Here is a 25,293-nt window from a genome sequence, read left to right as displayed (position 1 = left end):
AGAAACCTAAAATAAATAAAAATAAAGACAAAGACATTTGAATTGTTTTCTTGTGAAGATCAACAACTTAAGTTAACTTTGAAAAAAAACATGGGTACAATATACTTATAACTGTACTTACTTAAATGTCCATATACGAAGATAAATGGTATGTTTACATATTAAAGGGAAATTCTAATCAATTTTCAGTATTGTCAGAAATGGAGATCAGATCAAAAGTACTAACAACTTACGAGAATGATTCAGAATCATGTGAAAGGAAAAGATAAATAATTATCTGATGTGGGTGTAAAGTAAAGTTAGTTTCGTGTGTTAAGAAATAATATCTTCCTGCTTCGTTTATGTAAAAACAACGTAAATTTAAACAAACACAAAGTGTTTGCCACTTATCTAAAGCAAACAAAAAACAATCGATAAATCGTGTGAAAATGTACATGAGAAAATTTGGGGGTTTTTTTTAAATATACTTTATAAAAGCAAAAATGCTTTCTTTGTTATACGTCTTGGGCGAATATGAATACAAGTATATTTATTATTAGTTTAAGTGGAAGTGAAAATTTCCTGTTAAAAGATAATTGAAAACTAGATGTATTGTTTAAATATATCTTTTTCCTTGTGTTCATAATATAATATAACATACTGAAAGTTTCTGATAAAAAGTGTACAAGAAGTTAGCAATGCTTAACATACCTGATTATAATCCATGTGCCAAATAATTGTTTTTTTTTAATTTCTTCGTTCTAGTTTGTGGTTATCCTGTTTTAAGCTTGCATTGTGCGTCTATTCTGTTGTGTGTTACATGTTTGCGACGTGTAGTTTAAATACGGAAAGGATGAATTGTGACCTATAATTGCTAATTTCTGTGTCATTTGGTCTATTGTTAAGAGTTGTCTCATTGGCCGTCATACCACATTCTGTTCATATGTACGTTGAACGTTGTATGTATTTCTAGGTTTTGTTTTATAGATCAATTAGGTGTTGGTGGGTTCTCTGGTTGTTGGTATCTCTCAGTATATTTCTCGGGATTCTTTAGTAACTGTGTATGTATTATTAGGTCTACAATTTACTATTGTCCTTATATATGCCGACCTTATGAAAATATTTTCTTATTAACATTCTTATTTGTTCTTCTATCAGAAACTTAAGTTGTAATTTTGTATGATCCTTCACTTAAATGATATACTAGTATACAACATTACGTTTACATAATTGACTTTTTCTAAAGATGTCTTTATTTATATATGATTATTAATTTGCTGTGTGCATATCAAGGTAAAGAGTATATATAAATATTTGAAATTTGAAAATTTCGAAAATTTTCTTTAGGAATTTAAAACAAAATAATACGAAGGTTTTCCTCGATCAGTGAAATTGGAACACAGTGTTTTGTTTTCTGTTCTCTATCTGTTAGCCTTTTTCAGGTCATGATGTTGTCGATGTTTTCTTGAATTCTACTGTAAATTTCTAATGTTGTATTTTAGGATCTTGAATTTCTTTGTAGATGTGAAACACAGTATTTCCTTGTTAAGATATTTTACTACAAAATATGATTCATAACGATGTAATTGTGTGTAAACTATTTTTTGTGTAAATCCCGGACTCATATCAATTATTTGTAAGCTTGGTCAAATATTTCAATGCCAACATTTTATGAAATCATAGAAACACCTCAATTGACCAAGTATCAAGATTTAAATCAATATTATAAATTTCAAGATTACTTTCAACAGTCATACTACATAACTGACAACCAAATGGTGACCTTTAATGGATATGGCTAACAATGTAGAAATGACAAAAACATTGTCTATGCATTTCGATACTTTAAACAACTGTAGTGTGTGCATCTTTTTAATTTCACATTTACTTTATTTAATTATACTTCAAACAAAAAACTGTTTACCTTTTTGTTTTGTTTGATAATGGTGATACTTTTGCAACGGTTTTAGTGTCATTTCTTGGAAATAGATATATTAAATGAGCATCAGTGGTCAATCAGATTATCGATTGTTGTATGAATTGCATTATGGGTGACTTTTAAATGTCTATCTACTTAACGGAAAACGTATAAATTGTTGGACGTTGGAACCATTCTTTATGTCATTTTTTAAAAATAAATATTTAAAACACATTTTTCCTCTGTTGTTCCCTAACCTTTATTCTATTTCCGTTTATTTTCAATGTATAGTTTAAACTGTGACTTCTATTTATAATAAGATGTAGAAATGATAATATTATCCAATGAAAAATAATAATACGTGTTAGTGATTATAAAATACAGCCATACGTAATGCGTAGGTGGTATAATAATATTTATATAGAATAGCAAACGATTGCAGATAAAAACATCAACATAAATGTTTACGTTAACCGTAACAGACCAACTACGATGACAGGTATGATATATACTGAATTTGATAATTCTGCATGATCTTTAAATAATATAAATAAAATAACTGCCCTGCTAACATTTTCTAACGTGTGATAAAGGTCAACTTTGAAATACAAAAAAAATCTTTTTCTATTGAGATTCAAAGTTATACTTTATTGTTCATTTCAACATGGGTAGGCATCATATTTTATCGGCTACTTTCTACATAAGGAAATGCTTACACCTAATTAAACATATGACAAACTTTTCCCATTCGTTTAATGAGTTTGCGCTTTTTATTTTGCCATTAGATTAGGGACTGCCATATTTTACTTTTCCTTTGAGATCGGTAAATTTGTTATTTTACATTTTACTGCAGAATGTTATGTGTACTGAATCACTCTCCGTACACGCAGCATAGGAATTGAAGTCTACTCGATGTATCTGTGTATTGAATATACTGTAAATTCAGAAATTGTAGCGATGTTTTTATTATTGCGAATAATACAAAAGGATTATTTTTTTTATATATTTTTTTTATTCATCGTGGATTAACAGGCATTTATATAAATTATCCATTGTGGCACATAATAAAGAAAAATAAGCATAATCAAGCAAACTAGAGTCAACAAAAATAATACTAATAATACGATATGATATAACGGAACATGGATGGAGCATAACATTTTCATAAAAAAATATATAGTGATAATGGAAATTACATTTTAAGCATATCTATACATACTAATTCACTATTAAGGTGGTACCTTAACACCTTAACTAAAATTAACTTGGCGAATTTAATTTTCTTAAAATTTTGACAAAGTATTTACTTTGACACTTTGGCAAAAACATAAAAATTTCAAAACATTTGAACCAACCGTTTAATCAGAAAAATTACACTTGTTATGTAGCAGTTTGACATACACTTATTTTGATCAGTGAGAAGCGTAATATTCCTTGAAGAACACAACGTAATCAAAACGTTCTGCTGATTTTACAGAGTTATCTCCCTGTTGTGTTAGGTACCACCTTAAATTGGTTAATGACTTTATCCAGGGGTTCCAGTACATGTTATAATCTTTCACACTCATAATTTTTGAGGAAATATGTTTTTTTTCTAAAATTAAATTTTCTTTGGTATAGTTTTTAAGTCCCTCTATATGAGATTTTCCCTCTTGCATCTTTGATCTGTATATAAGATACTTTACTAGTAAAATGATTTTATTTTTTATCAAATTTAGTTGATAGTTATCATTAAGATCACTATACATGTATCTACATTTAATGGAATTTTAATATGTGTTGTTTCAAAATCCAGGCATTCAGATAGTGCCAAATGTCTGCTACAATATGTCAGCTGCACAATAAGTGGTCTATGCTTTCTGGTTCTTCCTTGCAAAATGTACATAAATTATACTGTACACGGTTCATCTTTAAAAGTAAAGTATAAGTAAAGTATTAGTACCTAAAATACGGTGAATAATTTGGTATTGAAACCAACAGAGCTTGGTATTTTTTGGAATTTTGGTGACACAGTTATGGATTTTTTTCCAATCCCCTACAACGTTATTAAATATACCCACCCGTTTTCGCTCAGCTGCTATTACAACTGGTATCGCACCATGATTTAAGATATTATACATGTCTTTTGAACCTTTGTTTAACTTGAAAAAAGGTTAATATTAAAATGTAACAAAGCTTGTTGTTGTTTTTCCCTTTCAGTGTTGATTCCTATAGATTTTAACCATTTTTAAATGCTACTTTAATACCATAAAATTGTAAAAATTTGGGTTTAAAAGAATATAGCCGTTCAAAATCTTGATAAGACAATATATTTCCTTGCTCATCTAGAAGGTCATTCACAGTCCATACCCCGTTTTGTTCCCAACTCTTATAATGAACACTGACGTTATCAATTGTAATGGTCTCATTATTCCATATAGATAAAGATGTGACTTCCTCAAAATAGCGAGGATGTCGGAATATTGACATGTTTTTCCAGGCACAAATAAATTCTTTCCAAAAAACGTTATCTATTTTTTTTAGTTTGTCAAACTCTGTAAAATTTATATTTTGTGTAGCAGGAAAAAATTTGATTAACGATGCGAAAGGATTATAATGGCAATAATTTTAACTCTCGCATTTTGAATTTATTATATAAGTGAAAAAGGTTTTTCTCAAAAACAATAAATGCACGCAATAATTTACAGTACCCCGCTGTGCGACACGAACGTCGAATCCCATCGCTCAGCTTTAGTTTTACTGGCAGACCGGAGTAGTCCAGGCAACCATATTTCTATAGTCGATGTTGTCGAGAAACATGTAAGTGTATCAGTTCTTACTTGGTGTTTGGATTGTTGTTTTCTATAAAGTATCAGTTGATCGTTCCGTAAAGAAGTGCGTGTATCTACGTTATTCATTTATACAATAAAGTTAGACTAATTCGTTTACTCTGATTATAAATCTACCAATAGGAATACATATGTCCAGGGCAGAACAGTCCAATGTTTCAAACCCATATCACTTTTTATTATAATTAAAAGAATCTGCATTTTTTTGTCGAGGAAAAGTTCAGGCATACGATCTGTATTGTGTCTTATAATGTGAGAGGCATTTAATGTTAACAACCGTATTGTATTCATGTGTTAACACTTTAAATATGAGCTACATGTATGAAAGTCAAGAAGGGCATTTTCCCCGAGTAGATTTAAGAAGATCTCAAACAAGTATACTTTATTGTGGATTAACATACGTTTGCTATCATATAGCCACTATAAAAACTGTTAATTGTATTGATAACTTTTAACCTTCATTGAAATTGGACCATGGAAGTTGTGTTAATTCGTTAAATGTGTCATTTGCATGCAAAATTGACATCGATTTGTACTATATTCCAATTTCAAAATGTCTATCTAATCAATTCGTCTATTGTCTTCCTTAAACAGATCCACACTTTTTGTTTTATGTATAGTTATTTGATTTAATTTTAAATCGGTACAAAATTCATATATTTAAGGATGTTTGCTCATCTACTTTTTGAATTTTACCAGATTTTCGGAATCCTCTGGTTTTATCCATGTATTAACATTAAAATATTTTGCTTACTAACCCCTACTTTTCTTTTCATATTTTTATTACATATTATTTAAAAAGCCATATTTCAAAATCTTATGATATCCTTGTTATTTTTTCATAGTTTTTTAAACAAGAAAGGTGCCAATGTTAAGTGAAAGAAAAATCTAGAGAGAATTATTTCCCGCAAAATTTTCAACGGCTTATATCTCGAAAACAAGCACACGGACCCTCCATTTTTTTCTGCTTTTTTAGTTTCTTTATTAATATATCATCAATTCATAATAGTCTTTTAAAAAGCTTGTTATTTCTTAACAGAGTAGCGAACATCCTTAAAACATCTTGGTTTTTATTAGTGATTTATCAAATTCATGTTTTTATCAATACCTATAACTCCTTTCATTTGTTTTGAAACGTTTTAAATTATTATACACCAATATAAAGATTCTTTCATATTGTTATTGGTGATATTTAGTAAGTATTATATAAACTGACCTTGCAAGATCCCTATGGATAGACTAGGTCATTAGAAACCCCTCTCGGCGGTAAGATACTTAATGTGATGGGGCAATCTACCGTGAGATTACAGATAAAGCTTTCGAAGCAAATTAATCCTGATTCTGGAAGGAATTATATATATTTTAAAGCAGTATTATGGTTATACAATATATAAAATGTAATCTATCTTCTTTTGCTTTGAAGTAAAATATTCAGCTGGATAACACTTGTTTCATTTTGCTGTCATAGATACCTTTTCTAAAGTAGTTATCTGCATCATATAACCTCAAACAGCATTTATCCTGCTTATAAACCGGGTAGAAAATTAACCAGAGTTATCTTACATTAAGCCCAGAGATGGGCTAGCAAACAATTTTTAATTAGAGCTTAATTAACTTTAAAACAATTTTCTACTAAAAATGAATGTTATGTTATTATGTTATTAAAAAATAAGGACTTAGTTAGCCAAATCTACTAATTTTATTTTATATTATATATGTTTATGACAATAGATAAACATGCTACTTTTATTTCGTTGTGTCCCTTCATTTTTCATTCAATAAAACTTTATCAGAAAACCATACAAGCACTTCATTTGTTCTACATTTTTGTACTAGTACAAAACTTAAAAATAGTTTCTGTTAAATTAATTTGTATTTATATATATATATATATATATATATATATATATATATATATATATATATATATATATATATATATATATATATATATATATATATATATATATATCTTTGAGTCTAAATTGAAACTACGTTCAAACCTATGATTGCGTTGGATAACGACCGCAATTTCTATACGTGTGCATGTAAAACAAATTTCGTTGTAGAAGGGTCTAAAAACAGCACAAACAACATTTTCCAAAAGACCAAAAAAGTTAAAAAGTATATTTAAACAAAACGCATTTGACTAACAGGTCGAACAACTGATGTTCTTTAAACCTGCTGACTGCCATTGGCGATTGCCAAATAAAATTGATCACAAGATGTAACAAAATGGATCTTAATATAAATTTAATACTAAACAGAAAAAAATAACTTGTGACCACGATGTTATGCCACATTCATACGGTGTCAATATTTTTTTAGTACACCAGATCCGGATTTTGACAATAAATGTCTTTTCAGTGATGTAAGGGATCGAAACGGTATTTGGAAGGCCATATAAAAAGTACCCTCATTTTTAGATAGACTCTTGAATTTTAAGAGTCAATGTAGGATGAACGGATCATATAAACCGGAGTGAAAATATGATACAAGCCCAAACGAAAAAAAATAAACGAGTCTAAATTGAAAACTACGTTCAAACCTATGATTGCGTTGGATAAAAACCGCAATTTTTATACGTGTGCATATATATATATATATATAACTTAAAAATAGTTTCTGTTAAATTGATTTGTATATATATATATATATATATATATATATATATATATATAACTCTGCTGGTGGACTATTAGTCCCCGAGGGTATCACCAGCCCAGTAGCCAGTACTTCCGTCCTGGCATGAAAATAAGGATTTTTTGTGTTATTAAAATTTGCTGTTACAAAATATTAGAAATCATTATTAATTAAGGAATGTATCTCCCTCATGCAAAGCTCTGATTCCTTTCACGGATTTGGCTGTACTTTTTTTACCTATTGGATTATAGCTCTTCATCTTTTATATAAGCTTTGGATTTCAAAACTTTTGGCCAAGAGCATCACTGAAGAGACATGTATTGTCGAAATTTGCATCTGGTGCAAGAAAATTGGTACCGTTCATTTTATTAAAAATAGTTTCTGTTAAATTAATTTGTATATAATATATATTTATAATTTCTCAAAACATTATTTGTTCACATTACCGTTATGCTACATTAAAAATTTTAAAAGATTTTTAGAAATTAATAAAGCAGTCTTTTAAAAGGTTTAACTAACGCCATCGAGGTATACATATTCTACCAGAGCATCTGAGATCCCCAAAAAATAATGCTGTTGATGCATAGTTCAGGATTTAGTGTCTCAGTCGTATTTTGTATACTCTTGACATGCAACATCATATTAAGGATACATTGCAATTATAGTACATGTAGTTTTACATGTTCTATATAAACATCAATATGATGAACAATGTATTCCAATCCCTACAATAACTCATTTCATTTTGATGTTTATTTTAGACACAAAAACAAAATTAATATCATTGGCACTATATCGGTATATGTGTCAGAATATAGTTGGAACAGAGAATCATGTTAAAAGTATCAGACTGATGAATGCAGTTAGGGATAGAATGAAAAGCACCAAGCGTGATATCGTTATCACAAGTGGAAGTTTTGGAGAAGGGCTAGATATGAGTGGAAGTGATTTGGATCTAATGTTTGTAACTGCTAAAGACATTGAGGTGTATGAAAATGATGAAGACATTAAAACGGATAACAATTCAAGTGATGTGATTTTGTCAATGGAAACAGATGATGTAAAAGCTGGTTTCGCTCAGTTACTAGTAAAACATGTAAAACACACGAATCCTCAAAATCCGTGTAAATACTTTGAGGAACTTAATGGAAAACATTATTTATCAAGTGCATTATATAAACAATATCAATTGGCTAATACATGTTCAAATAGTGTAATTCATGGACCATGTATATCTGACAAAGAAGGAATGTATGACAAGGCCAAGTGCTTACATTGTAGAACATGGACATCACAAGCATCACAGTGGATAACAAGATCGAATAGTTCATGGCCAAGTTATAATGTCAAACAAAGTATTATCAAACATGGAGTACTTTTTGTCCCAATCGGAGTTAAGGGATCGCCAAAAGAGGATATAGAATGGCGAATTTCTTTTTCTGTTGGTGAAAAATTTCTAATAAATACGTTTACACACACTCAATTAATATGTTATGCCCTCCTGAAAATTCTTTTAAAACATGTAATAGCAACTTGCATCGAATGTGAAAATTTACTCTGTTCATATTTTTTGAAAACAATTATTTTCTGGATATCAGAGGAATTACCACAATCAATATGGAAACCTGAAAATCTTATACATTGTTTCATGCGATGTTTTAGCAGACTGATTTATTCTGTTGACTATTCAGTTTGTTTACATTACTTCATACCAGAAAACAACTTGTTTGAGAACAAAATAGAGGGACGTGCTCGTGAAATATTGTTAGGGAAACTTTATACCCTGCATAGTTACGGATGGCGATGCATCTTATTTTCAGATCAAATATCTAACATTCATGTATCAATGTGGATGAATCATATCGAACCACATACATTGCATACTATCGAGTTAGCAAAACCTGTTAATTCAAAATTATTATACTTGGCTATTGAAGTGTCTGATTCTTTTGAGGAGGACGCTATTGTATACAAAAGAGGAATACATCAGATAGTTTCCTATCATCAATCTTCACCAAAATACATGTGTACATACTACTTGTCAAAGTTGTGTGGACAATATGCTCAGTATGTTCAACTGAATAGTTCTAGAAATAATAATAAACAACAATACAAACAATACAAATCCTGCCTTTGTACTCTCCTGCAAAATATTTATCATGACAGTGTTTCTGGATGGCTGATGTTAGCTTCGTTTTTCTATAAAGCAAAACAATATAGTAATGCTTTACACATCATCGCATATTCTATATCGAAATGTACCCCCGAAAAAGTATGCCTTATGGATATGTCGGGTAGTCATTTTCGATTTTTCGACTTGCAATTATCCAAGAAAACAAGTATCGTACAATTATGGAAAATAATGTTTATAGATAGTTTGAAATTTGCGATAAACTCTCAGCTAATACCAAATGAACTACAAATGGAAATTGAAAATGGAATACATTACATTTCCTCTATAGTTTATGCTTATTTTTTAAAAATGTTATGTCATTATCATCTCAATAATGTCATAGGATGTCAGGATTGTCTACAGACTTTTCAGCTTGTTCTAGCAGAAAAGTTTTTAATTGAAAACAATAGACCGTTATATTCTGGAGCCTACAACATTCTTGGAATAGCTTTACAGTTATTAGGAGACAATGAATCCGCCCGACAAGCATTCATGCGGTCAGTTGATATTTACCCCAATAATGAATATAATACTGCTATAAAGAGATTGTCGTTTATCGGCCTAATGTAATGATAATGCATTGAGTTTAACTACTAGCATCAACAGGAGAGACTTATTTCAGACTAGTATTTTGTTGAAATATAATTTGTGTTTTCTAGCATTCTTAATGCTTTATACAAATCCATTCAATAATGCAGAATGCAATAATAACAGGATTGTCAAAGTACTAGCTCATTTTCAAATATAATCGCTGAAATTGTAACGTTTTTGATCGCTATGTATTGATGTATTTATGTCATTTTAGTTCTCAAATATGTTCTTATTCTATTTGTTTGAGGATTTTTTATTTATACATTTTGGCGAAGAAAGCAGTTCTTTTATTTATTATTTCAACTACTGTGAAATGCAATGAAAAAAGGTCATTCTATCAATAGGTACCAGTTTGTATTACAACTCCAGTTTCCTGTGCATGTCAAAACATGGAGGGAAACAAAACAATGCATTTTTTTCTGAATTTTTTTCTGAACTCAATTTTTTCTGTTTGATTATAGGTTTATGCGGAATTGAAACATATATATAGACTTTAAAAACATCTTGCATCTTTAAGGGATATCAATCCAGGAAACGGGAAGGCTATCATGTTTACTGGAAGTGGTGCAGCCTAGTAAAAACAGCAAACAGAAAGTAGAAAAAATATGTTTTGACTTCAGGTTTACCTTTCTTTTTATTCTTCGTGTCATGACCCACTATTTTCGATTAAATCACAATTTCACATCAGAACATACATGATATGAACACGATTTTTTTTTTCAATGTAGCTTTTTTTATTTTTTTATTTCCACGATCAGCTGTTTTGCATGTAAGCCTATGGAGCAGTCAATTACAAGACTGCAACCTGCATAGGGTATTTTTTCATATGTCCACTGCAAGGAAGTAGCTCTTGTGGACCTTTGTGTGCCCAGGATGATAAAACATCATAATTTAAGGACTTTTTAAGGGAAAAAAAATATAGGGTATCAAGTTACACTGAAAAAACTGAAATTATGTAATAATTATGCTTTTTTACACTAAAAACTATTCAAAAGTAGTTATAGATATAAAGCACAACACTTTGAGGCAAATTGAAATTTTGATGGTATAACATACATGATTTTCAAATTAAGAGAACATAGAAATTTTTTTTTTTCAATAAAATCTTCTTCTTGTGATGAAAATACTAGTAGCACAGTTTTATTTAGAATTTGGGCAAAGTTGAAGAGACAGCTACATACAAAATAACATTTCTCTTTAGGGTTAATATTTTTATGGCTCAATTGTTGACATTTAGGTAGAATATGTATATAATGAACTTTCGTGAAAAGAGTTTCAAAAAATTTTAACTTTTCATGAGTATATACTTCTTTTCCTGAAATTTCTATATTTGGGTTAAAAAAAAAAATTAAAAAGTAAAAAATTTCTAAAAATATCCTTCTTGACAAGGATTTTTGTGGTAAGGTGTGACAAATATTCAATATTCTTACCAAAAACATTAACTTGAGTATTCATTTTGTTTTTTCTTGAATCTTATTTCAAATTTTATATGCATTGGTGTGTCAAGTACAGTCTAAAAACCATGATATAGTATACATGTTTTAAGACCAGTATAGTAAAAAAAAAGAGAAAGGTATGGTCTTTCTTGTGTTCAGATAGTTTTATTGTAGCAAATTATTCAATATGAAAAAGTTTTGGGTAGTTTTTTAATTTTGACATAAACAAGAGGCCCACTTGGGTAGATGTCATTGAAAAAAGGGGCAGGGGTAAACTATTGAATGTGCTTCAATCAAACAGAAGGCAAAAAATAAAAATAATAGATAAACATACTCGTATAGCTTCACAGTATCTAAATAATAAGAAAACATTCATAAAGATAGACTAGAATGAGATTTTCAGATCATTTGATATACATGACTGATTTCCAGATTTTACCTGTTTTCAGAAAGGGGTTCTGCATTCATAGTGGGGTTATTTTTATTAATATAGCCAAACAGTTCTTTTAATAGCATGTTTTATGTTCAAATATGGCTACTTGATGAAACTAAGTAAATGATTTTTTTTAAGACATGTCATTATTGTTATAGGTACCTGTCTTGTGTTACAACTCCAGTTTCCGGTGCATGTCAAAACATGGAGGGAAACAAAATAGTGCCTTTTTTTCTGAACTAAATTTTTGCCGTTCGATTATAGGTTTATGCTGAATTGAAACATATATATAGACTTTAAAATATTGCATCTTTTGGGGATATTAATTCAAGAATATTGAAGGATATCTTGTTTACTGGAAGTGGTGCGGCCTAGTAAAAACAGCAAACAGAAAGTAGAAAAAAATATTTTTTGACTTCAGTTTACGTAACTTTTTATTCTTCGTGTTCCTGAACCAAATTCTAATGAAAATATAAATAAATGCATATAAAATCAGAAAAAAGTATACAATAAAGGTATCATCTGTTCATGAGGAGGTGGTATTTATTTATGATTCGACTTTTCCATTAATTTGTCAACAACAATATTGGACTTCAAATAACTTGTGCCTTTTTGTGTTGCTCAAACTTACCTTTTCTTTGTTTTTTTTTTACATTATCGTTTGTCGTATTTTCTTTTTTTTTGTTTTAGCCATGGCATTGACAGTTTATTTACGGATTTTGGGTTTGAATGTCGCTCTCGTTCCTCCGTCTATCTTTAAATTTTAAATTTAACAGGTATAGAATTTAAGTTTCATATTCAGAGTAATTTGATTAATTTAAATGTACATCTGATACCAGTCACGTTTACATATAAATCTTGATTAACAAACAAAGGTAAGTCTTTACGGCTTGTGATGAGTTAATTATTAATTCATAAAATTGTTGATCCGTCACGGCTGGTAATCTACACACGCAGAACATTTGGTTCTGCAATGAAAACCGTGAGAGGATTTTCCGGTTGTGCTTGAGTGGGGTAATTGTCACCGCTTCGAAAGGTATATACATTTCTAAATCGCAATTTTCTTATTCGACTGATCAAAATATTGAAAATCGGAGAATGCTATGCTGTGGTGAATACTTTAACGAAGAGATACATGTATCATTTACTGTTGTACGTGGAGTTGAACTCCTACAAAATCAGTTGCCGGACGAGAATTTGCCTAAACAAGTGACATTTAAATTTTAAAATGGTTCTAATTACAGACCCTCAAGTTCAAATTTACTTTTTATTCGGTCAATGGGTATGAATGTCGTTTTGGGCGGCGTGTACGCTGTCCGGTGTTGATCGATATCTTAATAAATCTAAAAACCTCATATTTTCATTATGACATGCGTGAGGGGATCGGTTCTGATTGAGGACATCGTGAATGCGTGAGGGGAAGTGAAATCATAATATTATATCCAAACTATGAGTATTTGAAAGTTGCCTCAATGTGGTCAGATTGTTCATGAAAAAACACATTTGTGTGCATAAACAAAATTAATGAAATAGAATTTTGAAATACATTGTGAGAAGATAGGTTTTACGAACAATAAAAGGAAAAAAATTGTCAACGATTTGTTTCTAGCTACAAATAAAAGTTGAAATATTTCATATCAGCCCAGTATATATTTTTTACGAAAAGAGTTAACTCCCCTTGTATTGCGTATTTTAAAAAAACACAAATTTTGATATTTAGTTGAATATTTTGATTTATACAATACATCACAAAGTTTTCTGTATATGAATAAACAGTCTTACCAATAAATTTTAAATATGTCTCCAATAAAGGCAACAGTAGTAAACCGTTGTCGAAATTTATAAATTGATTGAGAAAAAACAAATTCGGACTACAAACTAAAACTGAGGGAAACACATCAAATATAAGAGGAAAACTACGACACAACAGCAACACAAAATTAAACTTTAACACACACAGAAACGAATTACAATTTAACAATGGCCATTTTCCGGACTTGGCACAGGAGAATTTAAGAAAAAAGGGTGGGATGAACCCGGTTTTGTGGCATGCCAAACCTCCCGCTTCTACGGCAATGGTAAATATATCAGTTAAAGACAACATTACATGACAGGACTACAATACAAATAAATGATAGAACATATAGTCCAATGAAACACTTCAATCATAGCTAACAAAAGGTACCAGGTTTAAAAAACACTTATACGTCAGACGCGTCTTTCGTCAACACAAGGCTTACCAGTGACGCTCAGATGAAAAAAGTTCGAAAACCAAGACAAGTACATTGAGGACCAAAAGTTCCAAAAAGTTGTGTCTAATACGGCTAGGGTTTCTGCCTAGAATAAGAACATCCTTGTTATTTCGAATAATTTATAATTTTGCAACCAGTGATGTTTTATAAAATGACTATATAATAGATATACATGATAAAATCGAAGTGATGACTAACTACACAATAAAAACAGATACATAAAATAACCTAAACCAGCACATAAAAATTCACAGCCGAGTTAGCCAAAACCATAACCGCACAAAGTGACGTAATATATGAATTTCTTAAACAATATCCCAAAAATAGGATAGACAGAATTCAGGATTAGATTTGCAATACTGATATAACATTTATCAATAACAATGAAAATTACAATATTAAAGGAATGACTGTAATATTTTTTCTGTCTATGAAGAAATAACATTAAAAACTTGGTGCACACTGAATAACGCGCGTAGCGGGTTATTTAACAGTGTGCACCACATTTTTTATGTTATTTCGAATAGACAGAAAAAATATTACAGTCATTTCTTATAATTTAATTCTAAATTCCATTTTAAACCGTAGAAAAACCATGAAAAAACGTTGATGACGTCACGGTCACATGACTAAATTATGTCTATGGGCTCATAACAAAATAACGTCAGCCAATCAGAAGACATGTAACATCCAAAATTAAATTATTAATTAATATCAAATTGTGGTAGTAAACTATACCGATTATTTGCCCAAATCCACGAATTTGGACACATATTTGAAATTTATTGGTTAGACTTTTATTCATAAAAAGAAAACATGGTCATTTATTGTTATTTCAAAATTCTATCTCATAATTTTTATTTATGCACACAAATTTGTTTTTTCATAAACAATCTAACCATATTAAGGCAACTTTCAACGACTGATAGCTTGTATATAAAGATATGATTTCAAGTCCCCTCACTCATTCACCATGTCCTCAATCAGAACCGATCCCTTCACGCATGTCATAATGAAAATATGAGGTTTTTAGATTTATCAAGATGTCTATCAACACCGGACAGCGTCCTCGCCGCCCAAAAACGGCATTTATAATCATTGACCGAATAAAAAGTAAATTAGAACTTGTATGTCTGTTAATAGAACCATTTCAAAATCTAAATGTCACTTTTTTAGGCAAATTCTCGTTGGGCAACTGATTTTGTAGGAGTTCAACTCCATGTACGACAGTAAATGATATATTTATCTGTTCGTTAAAGTATTCACCACAGCATAGCATTCTCCAATTTTCAATATTTTGATCAGTCGAATAAGAAAATTGCGATTTAGAAATGTACATGACTTTTGAAGCGGTGACAATTACTCCACTCAAGCACAACCGGAAAATCCTCTCACGGTTTTCATTGCAGAACCATATGTTCTGCGTGTGTAGATACCAGCCGTGTCCGTGTACAAACACCGTCAAAAATGTCTCTAAACAGTTGCATGGGGATCATCGCAGGTCAATTTGTTTGTTCTTGTTTGGAAATATGATATGGGCAACAATTACAGACGAAAAACTGTTTGACTTTCTATTTTTGTTTACAAGTAGTGCACATAAAACATTCCCTCGGAAGAAAAGGATGTTGCGGGTACTAATATAATAAATAGTAGCATGAGGGTAAACATATTTATGTTGTTAATTGATTTTATTTAGTATTACGAAGGGGATATTTCAACGGAACTAAAGTAAGTGGAAATATGAGGAGAAATATCTCAAGATATATAACAGGTAAACGAGTATCCGAGTACTAAAACTGTACTCGAGTACTCGGCCTTCCGATCGAGTACCCGAGTTCTCAAGTACTCGTTGTCATCCCTAATAGAAATATATCTTGTGTGTTACAAAACACTATTATGTTTTTTTATCAAGCGTTTCTATAGAATACTTTTAAGACTTGAGGTTAGTTACAAAAGTTTGTGCACAAGAAGAAAAATTGTAAAATTGTATTGGCTTACATCCTGCGGTGGTTATTAACACCTCAATAATAGTTAAATATTCCGTCCGTGGTCTGAGTTAATTTGTTTTATTAACCTTGATTAGAACCGTATTGATTCCTTTTGTACAGGACATTATAAACGTTTTACTCGGTTCAATTGCTTGAGTGTACATGCTTCAGGATGTAATATATATAATTGCACCTTCTGAATTTTTATATTTACTAGAACACACCCGTGATATCGCGGGTCCGTGACTGAATCAAAGTATATAACTATGCGTAAGCCTTATTTTAGTATTGGTATTGTCATCTGATAAAGTCATGCCGGTTACCAGATGCACAGTTTTCTCTGCTTTCAAAATCTTCCTATTTGAACCCGTTGATCTGGAACCTATTAATTATTGGTAATATTAATTATTTGTAAAACAAAAGGGCCTGGAATGGAGTATTTTGTAATCAACAGCATTGTCCTATCATATTAGTTATAAAATAAAGTTGAAATCTTTGGTTCGATGTTTTACGTCATGCCGGCTAATAAATTGAAAACGGTACCTACAATGTAAACGCCTTATTTGAAGTCCAGATTTTTAGTATTCGTATTGTCATCTTAAAAAGTCGTACTGATTAAAATACTACAATAGGAAACAATGTTACAAAGATTGAATTTAGTAGTGTCAACCCTGTGATTATGACCCGTGTATATAGCGAAATCCTAAATACATCGTTTGGTGGTGCGCCTGTCAGATGCGGAACGTACAGATAAGGTAATAGGTAACAGGTGAATAAACTAATGGTATCGGTATCGGATTCGACCCGGAACTTGTTAATTACTGGCAATATTAACTATTTAGAAAACAAAAGGGTCTGGAGTGGTGTAATTTTTAATCAACACCATTGTCCTATATTAGCTATATATAAAGTTGAATTCTTTGATTTGTCGTTTTAACCCCATGACGGCTGACAAATTGGACCTCGTAATCTTAGTATTATAGAAAATTTTAGTTATAGAAATTTATTTACGTCATACCGGTCTTCAAACTTTTGCCTTTAATATAAAGATATTTAGGACAGAATTATCCTGCTTTGATAAAACATGAATTCATATCCTCGGTTTGAATTTTTTGAAACTTGGGATAATTCCGCTTATTTTATCAGTTTTGTATCGTATAGCTAAATTTGGGAAACGCCAGACTGTTTGTTACACCCTTTTCTTTCGTAGTATTACTATTGTTTACTTAAAGAGTAAGGGGTATAGTGTTCAAAATGATAAAAAAATGACAAGGCTTAGACAGGCATATAATTTTGTTTGTCGATTGTATTCAAAGATTTTGTACTTGTTTGATATAGATAATTGAGCATATTTGTCTTGTATTTGCCACTAAATTAACAATTTAAACCGCTAGATTCGGTCTGATGTTAAGGCGTTTATGGCGTTCAAATGTTTTCCCTTGTAAAATCTTGCAGACATGTTTTAACGGATACTATGCTCAGTATAATTTTTTTTATACTGCAACTAGTTGTGTGTATTTCCTCAATATAGTATCACAGCTATATATTATGCAATGTCAATTTCATCATGGAACACTTTCTCCACAATCAGGGGTTCATTAATGGATGAAAATAAGTTTGATATTTGTGTAACGATTTAAAAAGCTTTCAATAAATTAATAAAAGTTGCAGTTGAAAAACAATATTAGGCCAATGTCACCAAAACCTCTTCTCCAGTTTCTAAGACTCATACAAAAAAGTTTATATTTTTTTTACGTTGACATAATAATGTATATTTAGCATGCTGCGCATTTCGGAATAATTACCAAACGCTGCTCATAAATATAGTTACCGATCTATGACAAACCAGACGATTTCAATTTGAAATTATGAAAGCCTTATAAAAGCAGCCATATACCATCTTCATAGCATATGGAGTGTATATTTTTGAACTGCAACTGTCTAGACTTTGCAAAATGGATCCTTAAGCTTATCCCAACTTTTTGGTTGGTTTCCAGTTGCACAGTCTTAAGTTTGCTATGTTGTACTTTGTGTGTATTGATGTTTTTTTCTGTTGATATTTGTCATTTTAGCTATGGCGTTGTCAGTATATTTCCGACTTATGAATTTAAATTTCCCTTTTTTCATCGTTCAACTTTTACATACTGTCATGATAAAATTAAATTAAGTAAAATATAGATAATAGGGTAAACAAAATGAAGATAAAACTTTAAAAAAAAATACAAGTTCCCGAAGTGCTCATGGTCAAACTCATTTGTTGATAAACGTTCGAATGACAACATTTTTTATTGCTAGTACTGTTCTTTGAACCTATGATTTATATACTTTTGTGCGTAGATATTTCAGAAAAGGGAAACAACTTACACAACTAAAATAGTATGTTTATTATGTTAAAAAAGGATTAATAAAAGCTGCAATTTGTTTTTAAATGGTTGTTTATCGAACAACAAATTATGCTTGTTACATAAAATGTCAATTGATAGAAAGTATCGCATATAAATGTAGGATCACAAAGTAGAACGTATGAAGTTTGAAAGGAAGTAAAAGTCGTCATCTCCTGAAATTGAGCGGTAACGCAATGTTATGTACTACTTATAAGACATTGCCTTGACCTCAAATGCTTTCTGTCTTTTTTTCGAATGCTGTCAAGTAAACTCCTAAATAAGAAGGTGACATGATTTGTGCTCAAATCGAAAGATACAAGTAATGCTTACCTCAAACTGAACAAACATAAGTCCGCTTCGCTAACATTGTAATGCGACCAGATACAATATTCAGTTATAGGTGTATCAGATAACATATGCTGCTTCATTTTCATTGCATCAGAAAAAAACAACTCAAATACAAAGACCTTAATCTATTTAAATTCAACAAAAAATACTGAAAAAACCATGTGTGGCATACAAATCATACTATCATGGTAATTTAAACTTTATTCTTTAGGAAAGTACACGTTAATTAAAGTTTTCATTTGCATCTTTAAACTGTAACCAGAATCACAGAATCGATTTCAACTATTTTGTAGAAAATAAATTGTATGCTCTTTTTCGTATTGTGTTTATGGTAGTATGTGTCTTAAAAAGCATGACTATACCATACTATATCATTTATGCATATTGAAGAACCATAATATTCATAACATACCACCACACCAAATACCAAACATCACACAGCTATAGCAAGGTAGTTTTACAGTTCATCCTTTATCTACAAACAAAGTTGAAGATGATGAAATATACATATTTAAGTAAAAGTTTCTAATCGTCCTCAAATATAAACTGACCCTTTTTTAATGTCGTGTTGTTATTACTTCGATACTATCAAATTGTAAATACACATTTCTCTTTGACATAAGTTGCGGTGAAATCAAAATTAAATGCAGTTATATTGAAAGTGTTTACTATTAACTATGGGAATAACTCTAACGGATAAGAACACCTCGTTTTTTTTCCCTTTCCTTATGTCATAAGTTATGAGGGTGAGATTAGTTTGAGTCGGATTCAGTTTTGTTTTAAATTTGTGTACACTCGTGTAAAATTTTATAACATATGCATTTATGTACAAAAAAAGGTAAGGGTGTAGACAAAATGTCAAAAATAAACTAACTGTTGATCATAATTGATTAAGATATAAAGTTTTAAAAGTATGAATCGAACTTTAGAAATTAAAACTGACGAGGAAAGGTAACACCCGGCCACCGAAAGCTTTATTTTTTGTGAAGCCAAGTTAGTCGTGAAGTCTAGCGCACCGGATACAGTGCAGGCGATTTGGTTTCACGATATCTCAGTAGCATGAGTTCGAATCCCGGCGAGGGAAGAAGAAACAATTTGCGAAAGCAAATTAACAGATCTAATATTGTTTGGTTGATGTTAAGACGATTTGTATATAAATAATGTACACAGCCATGTTTACCATCATTGCTGGTGATCGGATGTAGAGTTGTCACTGACTCAGACGTACTTATAAAAATAATTATTTTCTGTGACTGTATCTTGCATTAATTTGTAGGATCCTTTACTATAGATAATTCAGCTGATCTGTAACAATATCATCTCCATGCCTTATATATCATGTACTGTATTACGACGCTAGATTAAAACTGACGAGGAAAGGCAACACCCGGCCACTGAAAGTTTTATTATTGTGAAGCCAAGGTGGTCGTGTGGTCTAGCGCATCGGATACAGTGCAGGCGATTTGGTGTCACGATATCTCAGTAGCATGGGTTCGAATCCCGGCGAGGGAAGAACAGGGTAAACAGATCTAACATTGTTGGGTTGATGTTTAGACGAGTTGTATATACAAATGCATGTTTAGTGAATGTCGAGTCTGAAGCGTAGGACAACTCGTACCCTCCTGTTCCAAATAGGACAATGTTTTGTTATTTGTTTTTACTGTTGAAATTAGTTATGTTAAAATAGATATTTATTCACCTTGAGCGATGTATTATTGTTGACCATTTGAGATTCTTATTTTGCGAACCCGTCTTCAACTGAATGTGTGATTAATGTATCGTATTACTACACGGGCCTCAGGGGATTTCAAATCGAAAATAAATGTAAAACATGTGTTTTTGTGACTTTCAAAAACACAAATAATACACAGATTTTATTGCAGAATAAATGTATTTGTATTCGGCTCGAAACAGGTGTAATAGCTGGCTAAAAGTTCGCAGACACCTTGTTCCCTAGCCTCGTACAAATACAGCTGATATTTAAAGACACTAAACAGTTATTGTCTATCTATCCAACATCCAGTCCGTTTTAATCGTATGACAAACACGTGAATCTATCATATGATTATGTTTAAAACAAATAGATATAACAGTGGAAGATAAACAACCAGAGTAGAACTAGGCGTTCAAATGAGAACTCCGTATGGCATGCGCGTAGTGACCATAAAAATGACAGGTAATAAATTGAATATTTTCTGACTCATTTTCATCAGATTATTTAAAATCAACATAAGAGAAGTATTCCGCTGACAAAACTTATCATCTAGAAATCATTTAATGTTTGTTTAACAATATTATATGTAAATGAAGCAAATAATTTACAATCTATATTACTTTACTGGCGGAAAGGCACTTAATCTTATTTCATTTTTTTTAGGGAAACACATGCAAAAAGTATTTGTACGTTAGCTGTATAAATATTTATGTATAGAAGAAGTGTCACAAATTTCAATAAGATGGCATCCAGATCTGAAATCTGAATTGACTTTCCCTTTCGAAGGTTGTCAACAAATACCATATACCTATATAATGGAATTGTACATTTGTACGAATGGAACAAAAGAATTATGACCCTTTTTGGTAAAATACTTAGAAATATAAAAATATGAACTCCATGCAAACAAATTTCTTTGATCCTTTATTCATATTGTTAAAAAAACAACCTTTTACTGAATTAACCATTTTATTTTCAAACAGAAAAAACAGAGTGAATGTAATGTTAACTGGCAAAGTCCATTTATCAGTAAAATTCGGATACACAAGATCGTTTTTTTTTTCAAAATTCACATAATGATTTCCGACCCAATGATTGGTATGAATATGAAAATACGGGCTATCGTACAGAAAACTTCCCATAAATACATACATTATAGAATCTCTATCAACCCACTTGGATGGCTATATTGATCTTCAGCTATCCATATTGCGTTTTGCGGATGATAAAGTTTACGATAGTTATGTACATAAAACCGATATTCTATAATCATTGCACTCTCATGTGCTTAAATACAGCCGATCAGACGCTCTATATTTATCATGCATAACGCAGCTCAGAGATGTCATCAGGACTTGGCACTCAACGTCACAATGTGTGGATAGAAGTTGATAGTGATGTCACATGATACGTCAGCATATTCAATCAAACTGCATCTCATATGACAACCAAGCGTAAACTGTTTAAGGCAAGAGAATATGTCAGCATTAGTACAATTAACAGATTATCAGCTGTTATATGTATAGATAAGATGCTTGTCAGTAGGTTGTCCAAGGTGATTTAAAGTTTAAAAACATTTTATGACAACATTTTAATTTATTGCGAATGTGAATTGCCTTTACAGGTTTTTCAGTCAAACGATCATTGTTCCACTAAGCAGCCGGAGGTTAATTTCTATTTCGTTAAAAACTTCCAACCCAGTTTTATATTTCTAACTATGAAAATTATTCAGAACTTTTAATGAAACATAAAATTGAAGTTGTAAAAGGTATGAATTTTCTAGAGTGGGATGACAAGGGCGACCATGTTTAAGAGGGAAATGAATATCAAAGAAACATCAAAGAATTCAAACCAAAGACATGAACATGTTTTTCTTGTGACGATCAGCTTCTAAAATTTTATTATTAGATACAGTACAGCCTATGACATCCTCTAAATTATGTCCACCCTCTTGCATGGTCAACATCTAATGGTGAACATTTATTGGAGTATTCAATCTTGAGATGTTGGCCATTCACAACTCTAATTATGTTACCTATTGAAATCAAACAGGGTTGAAGTTTCCAGCTTGAATGTTTCATAAAATATACCTGTACAGGTTTTTGTATGTTTTTGTTTCTTATTCTTTTAATGTCTTCTTGGTCAGAATCTTGAGTAGACATGACAAAAAAGTCAATGATAAAGTAATTGACTAGCATTTGAAAGACGTCATACTTTAAATAAAACTTTTTTAAGTAAAAAAAAAATTAATGTACATGATGTTCATTGTATACAATTGCATTGTCAATAAACTATTATTTAATAACTAATAGTCAAGTAAATGATATTTTTGAAGAAACCATGATTCGCAAGTAATTTTTAACAGCCTGTTTCTTAACAAACAAAAAAGATCAATATCAATCCTTTCAATAAATATTGATAATATCTATAATCATTCATAACTACAATTAAATATCATTATACGGAAAAAAATATTTTTGTTTATCTATATTTTTTTCAAATCTGAAAACAGGAGTAGTGCATGAACAATTATTGAACATATTGAAGAAACTTATTTTCCAAATGCCCGCCTAGTTATCATAACATTTTGATAAATGCTACGTAAAAAGCTAATCATAATAATAATTGTCCTATCTCTAAATAAAGTGAATTTTATGAAAAGAAATCATTCAAAGATAAAAAAAAATTATCTTGCATTTTGAAACAACTGTAAACTTTTTAAATATGTTATCTTCAGTTTGGCTAATCAATTTCTGTCAGTTAAAAGCCAAAATTTACAAAAGTACACTGATATAGATGGTGACGTTTTTATGGTCTATTAATTAGATTCTTTTTTTTCTGTGTACATTATACATGTATTGTCCAAAGTGCTGAACTGGCATGATACATATTCTTGGTATATATTTGCAAAGAATATTTCCCTCAACCCAGGTCTTTTAAATTAAGATAGAGTTAACAATTGCAGGGACTTGAATGAATTAGGACTTTATAGAGCCCTTGATGAAACATGAATTTTAAGAAAAATATAATGTAAACTGTGCTGGACAATGAAACACTCGTTCCATAATTGTAAAATTAACAAAACTTCTTGAGATAATCTATTTGCAAATTGTTTACCTTCTCAAAGTAATATCTCTTACCCAAGAACAAAAAGTGAAAGAAATGCTAAACCTCTATGAACATGTTTAAAATATTGGCTCCTTTATGAAATAGTAATTAATTAGAAAAAATCAATGTATTTTAATTTCTTATAGAATATTGTAGAATTGTTATTTCTTTGCATTTGAATTGTTTTTCTCTTGTTTTGTTTTGTCACAAACTAAATACAATTTGTGTTTATAAAACAATAAGAAAATTATCAAATTTTGTTCTACAAAATAATTTCGAATATATTTATGCAATAAAGAATGTATTGCATAAATTTTATGTAGAATAAGTTCTAAGGACAATCTTAAACATTTGGTAAACAATGTTGTCAATGCAGATCAGTCTACAATGATCTTATTATAAACCATTTTGATTTTAGAAAATTAATTTGAGAAACACCTTTTCAATAGAAAAAGGCAGGCATTGAGAAAGTTTGCATTATATTAGAAGATAATATTCATTTATTCTTCACTTACCAAAAAGTACATGTACAAATGAACTTACACTGATTAAAATTTATTTAAAAGGTATAATATCAAAACTAATAGTCATGAGTCAATTTTGAAAGAAAATAAGCTATTTTTTCGAATAGTCTTATCATTTCATTCTATTTTTAATTTTCTTGTCATTATCACAGTTATTAAATTTGACAAACACATACATATACGTACATTTCACCTAAGACGCATGCCCTGTAAGTTATATATTTTTAACGCTTCAATGCAGTCAAGATTTTCCTTTACTCTTGACTAGTTTTTGATTAATACCTTGAGTATAATTAAGCAACAATGGGTATTATGATGGACATATAGGACCACCATGGTGGTCATAGTTTTTGTGGACACCATGAATAAGATAAGGTCACAGGTATCCTGTTGATTGTGAATATATAGGGGGAAAAGGTACGTACAATATACTTATAACTCTACTTAATGAAATATTCATATAAGTAGATGTATGTTAAGTTTACACATTGTAAGGACGCATGTAGCAATTTAAAGTATTGCCATGAACGGAGGTAAGATCAAAAGTACAAACCACTTACGACGATGGTTCAAGATCATGTATAAGGGAAATATAAATAATTAGATGATGTGAGTGTAAAGTAAAGTTAGTTTCGTTTGTTAAGAAGAACTAATATATTAAAGCTTTCGTATATAATAAAACGACGTAAACTCCTCAAATAAAAAGTGCAAACGACTTGTTTGTTTTAATACATACGAAAGAAGAAATATTCTATTTTTGTTCTAACCATGCAATTTGAACAGAAGGATTTCCGGTGTTTGTAAATATAGCTTTCCATTATTGCAATTCAACTACTATCGTCGTCCGTCATAATTTTGTCTTCTGCTCTGAAACCATTTTACCCAAACTTCGCAACAATCAGTATTAGGGTATTTTGTATAAATAATGAGTCTGTTGACCCCTACTGCCAACCAACATAGCTGACATGGTAAAA

General features: G+C 30.5%; 1 protein-coding gene across 1 annotated transcript; it reads left to right on the top strand.

Moving 5' to 3' along the window:
* The first annotated feature begins 8,133 nt into the window (after positions 1–8,133).
* On the top strand, positions 8,134–10,410 carry LOC143043408 (uncharacterized). The gene has a single exon (XM_076215725.1). It carries the CDS (start codon positions 8,171–8,173, stop codon positions 10,109–10,111), a length of 1,941 nt encoding a protein of 646 aa, XP_076071840.1. The 5' UTR covers positions 8,134–8,170; the 3' UTR covers positions 10,112–10,410.
* The last annotated feature ends 14,883 nt before the right edge of the window (positions 10,411–25,293 follow it).

Source organism: Mytilus galloprovincialis, chromosome 8, assembly GCF_965363235.1.
Source record: "Mytilus galloprovincialis chromosome 8, xbMytGall1.hap1.1, whole genome shotgun sequence".
Lineage (NCBI taxonomy): Eukaryota > Metazoa > Mollusca > Bivalvia > Mytilida > Mytilidae > Mytilus > Mytilus galloprovincialis.
This window is presented reverse-complemented; position numbering and strand designations above follow the sequence as displayed.

Bases quoted from the DNA above. Each gene is read 5' to 3' on its own strand.
- LOC143043408 (XM_076215725.1), top strand. From the start codon at position 8,171: ATGTGTCAGAATATAGTTGGAACAGAGAATCATGTTAAAAGTATCAGA.